The sequence below is a fragment of the Nerophis ophidion genome, linkage group LG01, assembly GCF_033978795.1.
Source record: "Nerophis ophidion isolate RoL-2023_Sa linkage group LG01, RoL_Noph_v1.0, whole genome shotgun sequence".
Taxonomy (NCBI): Eukaryota; Metazoa; Chordata; class Actinopteri; order Syngnathiformes; family Syngnathidae; genus Nerophis; species Nerophis ophidion.
In genome coordinates this window covers 36,183,173-36,198,734 of record NC_084611.1, presented here as the reverse complement: position 1 = coordinate 36,198,734, position 15,562 = coordinate 36,183,173, and the positions used below count along the sequence as shown (strand labels likewise).

Below are 15,562 nucleotides of genomic sequence, written 5' to 3'. Positions count from 1 at the left end.
GACAGTTACATTCCTTATTGGTTTCAGAGTTGTTTAGTCTGGGGGTAGGCAGTCCTTTTGCAATTGCTTTGTTGTGGTTTGAAATGATTTGTTGTATGTTATTCATACAGCTGTAGCTCAATTTAATGTTGTTCTTGTTGAATATTTTTCTTAGGGTGTTGCCTTTGGGGAAGTGTTTGTCGATCAGAGTGAGGAACTTGCGGCCGATGTTGGTTGTAACGTTTTTACTGAATGGCGGATTGTACCAGATGATGTTGTTTCGTTTTCTGCTCTTTTTTGGTTGGTTTCCTGGAGTGGGTTCATAGGTGAGGTTGAAGTTGTATCCGCTTTCATCAAGTGCTTTCTGGTACGGGGGTGTTGCTTGGTCGAATTCAGCTTTGCTGAATATATATATATATATATATACATTTATATATATATATGTACCACAAAATAGTTTCCACCATTTTCTAATGCAGTCTATTGTCTGCGTACATAATGTACGGCAAGTTGTCCAAACTACGAACCGCGTGTCAAGTGGGCCCCGCTGGCGTCTTCAGTTTGGCCTGAGAGACGTCACAAGTTTAATAAGGAATCTGGCCCGCGGGGTACCTCCAGCTTAATTTTTTAAATATCTGACAGTCCATTTGCTGAAAATTGCTGCCATTTAGAGGACAAAGTGAGTAAATCAGGTCAATGACTATGAATTGTACTCTCTAATTATTATCATCAAATTATAATGATTATCATTTATATTCTTACATAATATTATATGTATATATATATATATACACACACATATATACGCACATATGTATATATATATACATATATATATATATACATATATATATATATATATATATTTATATATATATATACATATATATATATATATATATATGTGTGTGTATATTATCTTAGCTGCATTCGAGCGGAAGGCGGCGTACACCCTGAACAAGTCGCTTCTTTATGTCAGGTCCAACACAGATATATATGTATATATATGCATACATACATACACACACACATGTATATATATATTTTTGTATGTAGATATGTATATATGTGTGTATATATATATATATATACACACACATATATACATATCTACATACAAAAATATAAATATATATATACATGTATATAGATATACATATACATATATGTACAGTATATACATATACACATACTGTATATATATATATACATACACGTGTGTACATACATACATACACACAGACACACACACATGTATATATATGTACATTTATATATATATACACATATATACATATCTACAGACAAAAATATAAATATATATATACATGTATATATATATACATATATATACAGTATATGCATATATACATACTGTGTATATATATATATATATATATATATACATATATATATATATATATATATACATGTGTACATACATACATACATTTATATATATACACATACACATATATACATATCTACATACAAAAATATAAATATATATATACATGTATATAGATATACATATACATATGTATACAGTATATACATATATACATACTGTATATATATATATATATATATATACGTATGTACATACACAAATACACACACACACACGTATATATATATATATATATATATATATATATATATATATATATATATATATATATATGTAGGTGTGGGAAAAATCACAAGACTACTTCATCTCTACAGAACTGTTTCATGAGGGGTTCCCTCAATCATCAGGAGATTTTAATGGAAGCATTCACATACAATGGTTTATATAGGGCACAGAGTGGGTGGGTACAGGCAGGCGTAGGGTGTGGTGATTGGCTCATGTGTTACCTAGGAGGTGTTTCCGTCTGTGGCGGCATGTTGAAATGATTTCACTCCGCTTGTTGAGGGATGATAGATCTGGATGATATATAATAAACAGTTTCTCTTTTAAGCATAGGTTGCATCTTTTATTACCACTGTTGTAAGGTGTGCTGGATGCAAGAATTTGCCATGTTATTGAATATTCAACATTATTGTCTTTGACGTTCCAAATGTGTTTGCTGAGTTCTGTAGAATTCCGCAAAGTCTGGTTTCTAAAGGAGGCGTTGTGATTATTCCATCTTGTTTTGAACGCTATTTCGGTTAATCCTACGTACGTGTCGGATGTGTTAATGTCCTTGCGTATTACCTTTGTTTGGTAAACGACTGATGTCTGTAAGCACCCTCCGTTGAGAGGGCAATCAGGTTTCTTGCGACAGTTACATTCCTTATTGGTTTCAGAGTCGTTTAGTCTGGGGGTAGGCAGTCCTTTTGCAATTGCTTTGTTGTGGTTTGAAATGATTTGTTGTATGTTATTCATACAGCTGTAGCTCAATTTAATGTTGTTCTTGTTGAATATTTTTCTTAGGGTGTTGCCTTTGGGGAACTAATCTACTGTTGTGTAACAATCCCTCCCCTCAATCCACAGCACCCGCTTTCAAGCCAGTATCAACACAAGCACAGCCTCACACACTGTGGGGTTGTCAGCGGGGGAGCCGGCAAGAAAAGCATGTCAGTGCGTCAGGCCCACCCCTGTTGTTCATTCAATACATTGTGTGTGTGTGTCAAGGGTAGAGAGACGGGCAGAGAAGGGGGTCTGGCATCCCGTCCTTAATCCCGTCTGATGAGACTTGAACGTAACCCGCTTTCATCCTCCGCTGGGAAACCCACGCTCGTCCGTCCCGCCGCTTCTGTCCGTCTGTCTGTCTCAACGTCCCTGCCCTAACTGGCATTTTTTTGTTTTCTGAGGGGGTACGCCTCGTTCCTCGTGTTTGGTCCATCACCACCCGCCCCCATGACCTTTGACTCACTCACTCTGGGATTAAGGACTTTTTGTTTACGTTAGTCCGTGAAGTTACATCACAACTCAGAGCGATGTAAACACACCACTTCATCCACGAACACAGAAAGAAAAAGACCGTATTTCCTTGAATTGCCGCCGGGTACACAGTATAGTATGCGCCTGCCTAGAATTACTGCCGGGTCAAACTCGTTTCGCAAAATAATTAGCGCATGCTTAGCATTACCGTCGGCTCAGGATTAACGCCGGGTCAAACTCGTCACGTCACGAGTGACACTTCACCCGTCATCATTTTCAAAATGGAGGAGGCTGATTCCAATCATTTGAAATCGCATAAAGGGAAGAAGATTAAGAGCTATTCAGTAGGATATAAGGTCCAAGCTATTGAATATGCTAAAAACAACAGTAAGCAGCTATGTTTTATTAATATACCGTAGCTGCGTGTGTCAAATATGAGTCATTAAATGACTCCCGCCTCCTGGTGGTAGAGGGCGCTAGTGATCATTCTTGCAACTACTCGGCTGCAGAAGAAGTGACAACAAGCAGCAAGAGTGAGCAGCGTGTGTTTATTTTTTCCTCTCGCTTGCACTTTTAACATGGAGGATTACATATCTAAAATAAAACAGTTTTCTAAACTGGTTTTTCAATCGAAGCAGGAGGTAATAAAGGAAGATCTCCATCGAGACAGATATACTTTTAAAACTGAAGAAAGATAAGGAAGACTTCTATAAAGAAGTTATCGATGCTTTTGATCAGAAGGAGCTGCGCATGGACTTCATTTATAAGTAAAGGTAAGACCATAATAACTTTTTTTTTAATTAAATGTGCTTTTCATGATGGAATCCTTACATCACACTCAGATTTATAAGCGCAGGGCTAAATTTACCGCATGCCTTTGGTAAGCGCCGGAGTTAGAAGAGGTTTTAGAATAATTAGCGCATGCTTGCCTTTACCGCATGGCTTTGGTAAGCGCCGGAGTGAGGAGAGGTTTTAAATTAGTTAGCGCCCCGGCGGCAATTCAAGGAAATACGGTACTACTGGTAATAGTAGAATGTGAAAAATGACCATAAAACATTTAAAAACTTCAAAATAACAGGTGACAACACCTAAAGTTATTTTTTTACCAAATATTCTGTAACATTCAACTTCAAAACCCCCACATCAGGTATTATCAAACAGTGGCACGTGTACCACGAGGGCAGGGATCGGCAAACCAAAATGTTGAAAGAGCCATATTGAGCCAAAAGTACAAAAAACAAATCAGTCTTGAGCCGCAGAAAGTGGAAAGGCATTGTGGAGGGAGATGTGGCCAGCGCTGACTGCATGAGCAAAGGTCACCGCCTCTGTCCACGGTGCTGAGAACAGAGCACCGCCAGACGGGGGCGTGGCAGTGTTGACGGCAAGACACGGCTGGCAGGTGATTTGATTTCACAGGTGGTATAGGTGTTAATCTAATCATCCGTTGTCTTTAACAGTAAGCGGCCGGGAGCAGGAGAGGAGAGAGGATACAGACGTGGCTGAAAAGTCACATCCTTCAGGAGAGAAAACTTTTCTTGAAAACCCATGTTTATTAAAATCTTGTTAAAACCTGCATGTTTGGCAGTGGAGCTGCTCGGAGTCAACCTCCACAGCCATATATAAGTGTTATAATGAAGGCAACAACAACAACAAAATATAATAAAAAAATCAAGTCAGCACATAAGTAAGTAAGTGTCTATATTAGCTATAAGAGCCAACTATCAAAATGACTATGTGTCGCAGGCTGAAGCAAAACTTCGTTGACAGAAATGTTAAAATGTAATATTTATTCTACACATTTTTACAACATTAGAAACCATCTAGTAAATCAGAGGCTACGCAGAAGGTGAGATGACTCCTGGAAATTACTGGTTTTAATGGTTAAAGGTATAGATGTGTGTGTCCAAGTTAAAGGAAATGGCAGGATGTCTTCTTCTAATAGATTTATTACAATCTATGGCAAGCTAGGTAATGTTTTCTGTGGTCTGGAACAGCATGGCACACAAACAACTATCAGAAATGCAGCCGATATTACATACAGATAATGTGCCATGAGACATGCAAAACTAAATTATATACAAAGAGGATAAACGTAAAGGATATTAAATGAGCTTAAATATACCTACAAATGAGGCATAATGATGCAATATGTACATACAGCCAAAATAGCTTGCAGTCATGCAACGACCAAATATGCCTGATTAACACTCCAACTAGTCAATGACAACAACAAAGCTCACCTTTGTGCATTCACGCACAGTATAAAACATTTGGTGGACAAAATGAGACAAAGAAGAAAGGGAAGATTTTTACATGTAAACAAACTGTTGTGTCACAGTCCACACTATGGTGAGTTCAAGAACTGACGATATTAGTAGGTCAAAACAATGTTCACCAAATAGTGTCATCAGTGAAGCATACACACAAACATACTAAACAGTGGGCTTTCCAACAATTGGGAAGGTTAGTGTCATGTTTGTCCTCAAACTAAAACCATACTAAAACTAAACATTTATTTCCCCCCATCTTTTTCAATTTCCATTCCTTTTTTGAAAATGCTCCAGGGAGCCACTCGGTTGGTACTAAAGTTGACCCCTGCACTAGGGGTATCAGACTATACCCAGTGGTATGCCAAAGAATCACTTGATTAAAGTACAGTGTTCCTATATTCTAACACAGTGTTACTGTTCAAACTTTGTGTAATGTTACAGTAGCCTAAAATATTAAATATACTTGTTAAATAAAACCTCTGCCTTGCTTTTAGTGAATACTCTGGCCTGGAATGCAACTGTATTTTAATGGTGAAGGGATTTCCAAGGGCTAGATCACAGGTGTCAAACTCAAGGCCCGGGGGCCAAATCTGGCCCGCCACATTATCTCATGTGGCCCACAAAAGCCTGGAAACAATATGCTTTAATAAAATGCTTAATCTTTCACTAAATATATTTGTATCTTCCATTTTGACATTAAAAATCAAGTACTGCATGCATTATAATATCATCCATCCATTTTTTCCCTTTGGGGTCATGGGGGGAGCTGGTGCCTATCTTAGCTACAATCGGGGCAGAAGGCAGTGTAAACCCTGGACAAGTCACCACCTCAACGCAGGGAGTTATATTATCATGTATTCCAAAAATATTTCTTGTTAAAATAAAGATAAATACTGTACTTAAATATCTTTTTGACTTATGATTTCAAAACGAATGATCAATCTAATTGTAGACTGTAAAATTGACAATATATTTTTCAGTTAAATTACGCCGACTGAGTTTTTTACCGTAAAATCAACTTTTGTACCAACTTTGGAGAGGGACAATACGTAGCCACTAAAATATTAAAACAACACGATTTTACAGGGGGGGAAAAGGCAGCTCTGTTGGTTGAATTTTACCGCTAAAAACAGTGGTATTGTTTTTCCATTCCATACCATTCATTAAATTTGTTTTAAGTGCTGTAAAAAAACATACTGCTTTTACTGTAAAATTCTGGTGACTGAACTGCCAGTTTTTGAAGTAAAATTTTTATATTTTTTGCAGCTTATGTAAAAAATATATTGTTAATGTATTATATATATGCATACTTTATACAGTATATTCATATACTGTATTACTCATTGTTAAAAGCGGCCCTTTTAGGGCAACCATAACTGCAATGTGACCCTCAATGAAAACGAGTTTGACAAGTATCATCCCTGCAGGACGAGGAATAGCTAAACATTGGTGGATCGACACCTAACATTCACTGTAATGATACCAAGTACAGGACTATATCATGTCGACACTACCATGATTACGTCAATATTTTTTGGCATCACAACATCTTTCGTTTTAAAAAAAATGTATATCATGTTTACAAACTCAGGAAATACGTCCCTGGACACATGAGGACTTTGAATATGACCAATGTATGATCCTGTAACAACTTGGTATCGGATCGATACCCAAATTTGTGGTATCATCCAAAACTAATCCAAACTAAACCCCCACCTAAGTATCCAAACAACAGAAGAATAAGTGATTATTACATTTTAATAGAAGTGTAGATATAATATGTTAAAAGAGAAAGTAAGCAGATATTAACAGTTAATGAACAAGTAGATTAATTATTAATTTTTTACCACTTGTCCTTAATTATTTTGAAAAAATAATACAAGCCCTGTTTCCATATGAGTTGGGAAATTGTGTTAGATGTAAATATAAACGGAATACAATGATTTGCTAACCATTTTCAACCCATATTCAGTTGAATATGCTACAAAGACAACATATTTGATGTTCAAACTGATTATTTTGTAAATAATCATTAACTCTAGAATTTGATGCCAGCAACACGTGACAAAGAAGTTGGGAAAGGTGGAAATAAATACTGATAATGTTGAGGAATGCTCATCAAACACTTATTTGGAACATCCCACAGGTGTGCAGGTTAATTGGGAACAGGTGGGTGCCATGATTGGGTGTAAAAACAGCTTCGCAAAAATGCTCAGTCTTTCCAAAGAAAGGATGGGGCGAGGTACACCCCTTTGTCCACAACTGGGTGAGCAAATAGTCAAACAGTTTAAGAACAACGTTTCTCAAAGTGCAATTGCAAGAAATTTAGGGATTTCAACATATACGGTCCATAATATCATCAAAAGGTTCAGAGAATCTGGAGAAATCACTCTACGTAAGCGGCATGACCGTGACCTTCGATACCTCAGACGGCACTGTATCAAAAACCGACATCAATCGCTAAAGGATATCACCAAATGGGCTCAGGAACACTTCAGAAAACCACTGACACTAAATACAGTTGGTCGCTACATCTGTAAGTGCAAGTTAAAGCTCTACTATGCAAAACAAAAGCCATTTATCAACAACATCCAGAAACGCCGCCAGCTTCTCTGGGCCCGAGATTGTCTAAGATGGACTGATGCAAAGTGGAAAAGTGTTCTGTGGTCTGACGATCCACATTTCAAATTGTTTTTGGAAATATTCAACATTGTGTCATCCGGACCAAAGGGCAAGCGAACCATCCAGACTGTTATCGATGTAAAATTCAAAAGCCAGCATCTGTGATGGTATGGGGGTGCATGTTACCCATGCCCAAGGCATGGGTAACTTACACATCTGTGAAGGCACCATTAATGCTGAAAGGTACATACAGGTTTTGGAACAACATATGCTGCCATCTAAGTGCCGTCTTTTTCATGGACGCCCCTGCTTATTTCAGAAAGACAATGCCAAGCCAAATTCAGCACGTGCTACAACAGCGTGGCTTCGTTAAAATAGTTTGCGGGTACTTTCCTGGCCCGCCTGCAGTCCAGGCCTGTCTCCCATCGAAAATGTGTGGCGCATTATGAAGCGTAAAATACGACAGTGGAGACCCTGGACTGTTGAACGACTGAAGCTCTACATAAAACAATATTGGGAAAGAATACCACTTTCAAAGTTTCAACAATGAGTTTCCTCAGTTCCCAAACATTGGTGAACATGCCCTTTCCCAACTACTTTGGCACGTGTTGCAGCCATGAAATTCTAAGTTAATTATTATTTGCAAAAAAAAAAAAAGTTTATGAGTTTGAACATCAAATATCTTGTCTTTGTAGTGCAACTAATTGAATATGAGTTGAAAAGGATTTGGGGTGATATAGCTCGGTTGGTAGAGCGGCCATGCCAGCAACTTGAGGGTTGCAGGTTCGATCCCTGCTTCCGCTATCCTAGTCACTGCCATTGTGTCCTTGGGCAAGACACTTTACCCACCTGCTCCCAGTGCCACCCACACTGGTTTATATGTAAAAATTAGATATTGGGTTTCCCTATGTAAAGCGCTTTGAGTCACTAGAAAAGAGCGCTATATAAATATAAATCACTTCACTTCAAATCATTGTATTCCGTTTATATTTACATCCAACACAATTTCCCAACTCATATGGAAACAGGGTTTGTAGATTGATAAATGACACAATATGTTACTGCATATGTCATCAGCTGAATTAGGAGCCTTGGTTTGCTTACTTACTAATAAAAGACATGTTGTCTCGTATGTTCACTATTTTATTTTAGGACAAACTTGCAATAAGGAACATATGTTTAATGTACCAAAAGATTTTTTGTTTAAATAAAGCCAATAATGCAATTTTTGGTGGTCCCGTTTATTTAGAAAACTACCCAAAAGTACCGTATTTTGGTAGCCCCACCAAAATATAGGTACCGGGACAACACTAGTGCAGTGTAAAAACAACGATTATAGATTTGAATAATAAAATAATAAATAATTCCATTGTAATGCACTTTACATTTGTTAAAATGTAAAAAAAAAGTATAAAAATAATACATGAAAAAAAATAAAAATAAAAAATAAAGTTTTATGGTAAATTTTTTCATGTGCAGTAAATATATGTTAAAAACTAGCATAAATCGATATATTTTTGTTTTGTTTTGTTTACACTGTATGGTTAAAAATGGTTGAAAATCTGATCAACAGACAAAAGAGTCTTACCCAGAGTGCGCACCGGGTTATTGATGTTGCTCGGCGGGCTGGCTCCGTACGCGTTGACGGCTCTGATGACAAACTGGTACTCAGTTTCTGGTATGAGGCCCTTCAGCACCATGGAGTTGGTCTGGATGGGCTCGCGGATGTACGTCCACTCCGTGTCCATTTCTGGCCTGTGATCAACACATTTTAAAGACATGTCAACATTTCCACGAACGCTCGGTTTTAAATGACAGCGCCAGAGGTTATTCATTTAAGAATGTTTTATTATCTCGGTTGTGTGGATTACTGAACATCTCATGTGCCTGTGTACCTAATAAAGTGGACACTGGGGTACATTCTGATCACAATCAGATCAGCCTGAAAACCAACGTGTTTAATTCCCGATCCGTCACGTTTACGTGTATGACGTTGACCTGAGTTACTGTAACTGTACGGTTGGTTTTATTGGTGCTTTAAAGGCCTACTGAAATGAGATTTTCTTATTTAAACGGGGATAGCAGGTCCATTCTATGTGTCATACTTGATAATTTCACGATATTGCCATATTTGTGCTGAAAGGATTTAGTAGAGAACATCGACGATAATGTTCGCAACTTTTGGTCGCTAATAAAAAAGCCTTGCCTGTACCGGAAGTAGCAGACGATGTGCGCGTGACCTCACGGGTTGTGGAGCTCCTCACATCCTCTCATTGTTTACATTCATGGCCACCAGCAGCAAGAGCGATTCGGACAGAGAACACAACGATTTCCCTATTAATTTGAGCGAGGGCAAAAGATTTGTGGATGAGGAAAGTTAGAGTGAAGGACTAGAAAAAAAAAGACGAGGGCAGTGGAAGCGATTCAGATGTTATTAGACACATTTACTGGGATAATTCTGGAAAATCCCATATCTGCTTATTGTGTTACTAGTGTTTTAGTGAGATTATATGGTCGTACCTGAAAGTTGCAGGGGTGTGGCCACAGGTGTGGTGACTGCCAGTGTCTCTGAGGAAAGCCACGTTTCTCGTCGAGGTGAAGCGAAGGCAGCCATTGGGGCCGGGCTGAGATTTTTTTTTTCCCCCCCTCCTCCACAGTGGAAGCATCCCACGTTCGGGGGCGGCCGGTCGGAGGAGGCAAGAGAGTCCGCAGCTGCCATTTGACAGGTGCAGGAGGAACGACGCAGGCTCTCCGCTAGTTACGGTAAGAGACGACTTATTACCACAATTTTCTCACCGAAACCTGACGGTTGACATGTGGTAAGGAACTATGTTCGCTTGACCGCTCTGTTCCATAGTAAAGCTTCACCGTCATCTTTCGGGAATGTAAACAAGGAAACAAGGAAACACCGGCTGTGTTTGTGTTGCTAAAGGCGGCCGCAATACACTGCTTCCCACCTACATCTTTCTTCTTTGACGTCTCCATTATTAATAGAACAAATTGCAAAATATTCAGCAACACAGATGTCCAGAATACTGTGTAATTATGCGATTAAAGCTGACGACTTATAACTGGGATCGGGGCTGGAACAATATGTCCGCTACAATCCACCAGGTCACGCGCACGCGTCATCATACCGCGACGTTTTCAACAGGATACTTCACGCGAAATTTAAAATTGCAATTTAGTAAACTAAAAAGGCTGTATTGGCATGTGTTGCAATGTTAATATTTCATCATTGATATATAAACTATCAGACTGTGTGGTTGGTAGTAGTGGGTTTCAGTAGGCCTTTAAGGAGGAAAACAAAAATGTCTGTTTTTTTTATTTATTTTTTGTTTTTAAAAACGTTTGATGCTTTTTATATCCCACGCCATATTCCCCGCCTGGTGTGTCAAGCTGGGGCCGTGGAGTGGAGGTGTCTTTAAAAAAAAAAAACGAGTCGCTGTTCTGTCTTTTAAAACATCTTCAAGGGGACCTGCGGAAAACGACGGCTGACATTATCTGGCTTCAACGTGCAGACTGAAGACTTTGTCTAGACATGAGAAGATGCTTTGTTCGGTAAAATCCCCGAAGCTAAAGAGCGTCTTCTGTATTCAGGGAGTGTTGTGTTCACACAATGGATCATCTTTGTCACATGGTGATGTACAAGATAGCCATGACGGGAAATGCACGCTTGTACAGTCGCGTGCAAAAGTCATAGGCCAATTGACTTTGTCCCGATATAACTGAAATAACCCTCAGCAGAGGAAAAACTGCAAAAAAATGTGGGCGGAAAAAAAGTCTAATAAAGTCTTATAAGTACTCTTTTAAACAGGACATCAGCAAAATGTAACAGTTCCTAATCTACAATGTTTTCTGGAAACATACAATTTTTTTCATCTTGGTAACTATTATTTTTTGAATAATCTTATTATATGTTTATATGTTACATCATTTTAATTAAATTTAATTTTAATTTTATGAAAATCATTATTAAAATCATTTTATTCTGGTAACTATTATGTTTTGAAAAATCCTATTTAATGTTTATACGTTACATCATTTTAATTATTTGTATTATTTAGTTTGTTGATCTGTGTTGAATTGTCCAGGGTGTAACCCCGACTTCCGTCCGAGTGCAGGTGGGATAGGCTCCAGCCCCCCGCAATTTGAGAGGGACAAGCGGAAGAAAATTGATAAATGGCTACATCATATATTATATTTTAGAATTAAAAAACATTCACTAGTAGATATTTATACATTACTCGGTTTGTATTAGGATTGCACGGTATACCGGTGTTAGTATAGTATCGTGATACTAATTAATCATATTCGGTACAATACAGCCTGTGAAAAGTACTGTTTCTTACAAATATTATCCCCGCAGGACGAGGAATAGCTAACCATGCTTCACTACACACCGTAGCTAACCGGCGTCAAAATGTAAACAAACGCCATTGGCGGATCTACACCTTACAGCCACTGTAATGATACCAAGTACAGTAGCGTATCTAGTCGATACTACTAGGATTACTTCGATATTTTTTGGCATCACAACGTCTTCTTTCGTTTAAAAAAAAAAAAAAATATATATATATATATATATATATATATATATATATATATATATATATATATATATATATATATATATATATATAATAAACTCAGGAAATATGTCCCAGGACACATGAGGACTTTGTAACTGTAACGACTTGGTATCGGATTGATACTCAAATTTGTGGTATCGTCCAAAATTAATGTAAAGCATGCAAACAACAGAAGAATAAGTGATTATTACATTTTAACAGAAGTGCAGATAGAACATGTTAAAAGAATAAGTAAGTAAATATTAACAGTAAATGTACAAGTAGATAAATTATTAATTTTCTAACACTTGTTTCTTAATCATTTTGACAAAATAATAGAATGGTAAATGACACAATATGATACTGCATACATCAGCAGACTAATTAGGAGCCTTTGTTTGCTTACTTACTAATAAAAGACAAGTTTCCTTGTATGTTCACTATTTTATTTAAGGACAAACTAGCAAGAATAAATATATGTTTAATGTACCCAAAGATTTTCCGTTACAATAAAGCCAATAATCAGTTTGTGGTCCCCTTTATTTAGAAAAGTATCAAAATAATTTTGTTACCGGTACCAAAATATTGGTATTGGGACACAACTAGTTTGTATATATTTTGACAAGGGCCGTCAAATGATTGAAATATTTAATCCCAATTAATCACATTTTGTCCATGGTTTCCTAATAATTAATTATGATCACTCGCAAATAGAAGTTTTTTTTTAATCTTTAATAAGTGTACCTTATGGAAATGTTCACCCAATATGGGACAATATGTGCAAATGTTTATTAAACACTAGGCTTTTTTAAAAAGCTCAGCACAAAATGGACATAAACACACACACACACATATAATTTCCACCTGGGGTCTAATTCAGTCCTCTAATACTCTCTTTTGCTCCCGTTATGAAATACATAAGCATATATTTTAAATGCTATTTTTTTCCCGCTAATTGTCACTCTGTCTTGTCACCTGATTGATTGTCTGTCATGCGTCATTTGTTTAGGGGCGTGCCAAGTCGAGCAGGGGCCTGACAAGCAGTAAAGGTCATGTAGAAAAGAACCAACGATTTACCTGGGCAGTCGTGTTTCACTTTATTGTGGGGACAGAAAATTAGGCCCAAATAAGCAACCATGCGTTCAAAAACCAGCAAAATTACCTGCCAATAGCACAAGAAAATTTGGCTTGTCAAGACTTTCCAAAACAAGTAAAATTAGCTAACTTCAATGAACCCAAAAATACCTTAAAATAAGTATATTCCAATAATAATTACCTAATAATTAAGTATGATCACTCGCAAGATCCAAGATGGCGACGCCCGGACGGGCTGCGATATCGCGGAGCTCTTGCTAAAGATGGAACATTTGGCAGAAATACCGGACAATTCTGCAAACTTCATGGCTGGCTCACATCGTGGTCACTCTGTGATCACTTACGACCGCCAGACACTTCTGGATGTGGACAGATCGGGCCGTTTTGGACTGATAGACGCGTGCTTGCTAGACCTGCTAACTAGCACGGGAATACTTCGGCGGCTACATCCAGCGGCCTGTGAAGCAGGGGAGTATAGTAGCAGCGGGGGCCGTCTACCGAGCAGACGCCAGCGGTGTGATCGGAAACGCGGATAACGAGCGGGGATAAAAACAAAGCTAAAGGCTAATCACCACGGAACACCACCTCCCTCCATCCTGAAGCCGGATTTAAATGGAAGATGCAAGACTACTGGTCTGGGTAAGGAGTCAGTTAAATTAGAACAAGTTTTTTCTGCTTTGATTGTTTCAGAGTTGGACATGCGTTCTACTGAGGTGCCAAACTATGATGCATTCAGTTTATCAAAGCAACAAACAAACAATCGGAAAATTCCCGTCGTATCAATTCCTAGATATGGTCGTACTTATACTAAATGCACTGGGCATAATAAACACAACATTATTAATATTGCTACTACGGATAATTTGATCAAAAATTCCCTAAAACAGTCCACTACTTATAATATAGTTTTTAAACATAAGATAATTGTCTCCCAAAATCTTGTTAGTTAATGATATCATCAGAGACAACAATCTTAACGCCATCGGTCTCAGCGAAACCTGGCTTAAACCAGACGACGTTTTTGCGCTAAATGAGGCATGTCCCCCAAACTTTACACATGCGCATATTGCCCGTCCCCTTAAAAGGGGTGGGGGGGTCGCACTAATATACAACAAAAACTTTAACCTTAGTCCTAACATAAATAATAAATATAAATCGTTTGGGGTGCTTACTATGAGGTCTGTCACACCGAGGCCTCTACACCTGGCTGTTATCTACCGCCCCCCAGGGCCCTATTCGGACTTTATCAATGAATTCTCAGAGTTCGTTGCTGATCTAGTGACGCACGCCGATAATATAATTATAATGGGGGACTTTAATATCCTTATGAATACCCCATCGGACCCACCATGAGTAGCGCTCCAGACTATAATTGATAGCTGTGGTCTTACACAAATAATAAATGAACCCACGCATCGCAACGGTAATACGATAGACCTAGTGCTTGTCATGGGTATCACCGTTTCCAAAGTTACGATACTTCCGTATACTAAAGTATTGTCCGATCATTACCTTATAAAATTCGAGGTTTAGACGCACGTTTGTCAAACTAATAATAATAATAACTGCTATAGCAGCCGCAACATTAATACGGCCACAACGACAACTCTTGCTGACTTACTGCCCTCGGTAATGGCACCATTCCCAAAGTATGTGGGCTCTATTGATAACCTCCCTAACAACTTTAACGACACCCTGCGCAAAACCATTGATAACATAGCGCCGCTAAAGTTAAAAAAGGCTCCAGAAAAGCGTACCCCGTGGTTTACAGAAGAAACTACAGCTCAGAAATTATTATGTAGAAAGCTGGAACGCAAATGGCGCACGACTAAACTTAAGGTGCACCATCAAGCATGGAGTGATAGTTTAATAACTTATAAACGCATGCTTACCTTAGCTAAAGCTAAATATTACTCAAATCTCATCCACCGTAATAAAAACGATCCTACATTTTTGTTTAGTACGGTAGCATCGCTAACCCAACAAGGGACCCCTTCCAGTCGCTCCACCCACTCAGCTGATGACTTTATGCAATTCTTTAATAAGAAAATTGAAGTCATTAGAAAGGAGATTAAAGACAATGCGTCCCAGCTACAACTGGGTTCTATTAACACAGATACGATTGTATATATGGTGGATACTGCCCTCCAAAATATTTT

General features: G+C 38.1%; 1 protein-coding gene across 3 annotated transcripts in view; it reads right to left on the bottom strand.

Moving 5' to 3' along the window:
* Positions 1-15,562, bottom strand: part of LOC133553540 (pikachurin) — a 131,803-nt gene that overhangs the window by 49,438 nt on the left and 66,803 nt on the right. For all 3 annotated transcript variants that reach the window (XM_061901854.1, XM_061901865.1, XM_061901875.1), the window contains one exon: positions 9,326-9,492. In XM_061901854.1, the coding sequence (XP_061757838.1) occupies positions 9,326-9,492 (167 nt within the window). The remainder of the gene's footprint in view (positions 1-9,325; positions 9,493-15,562) is intronic.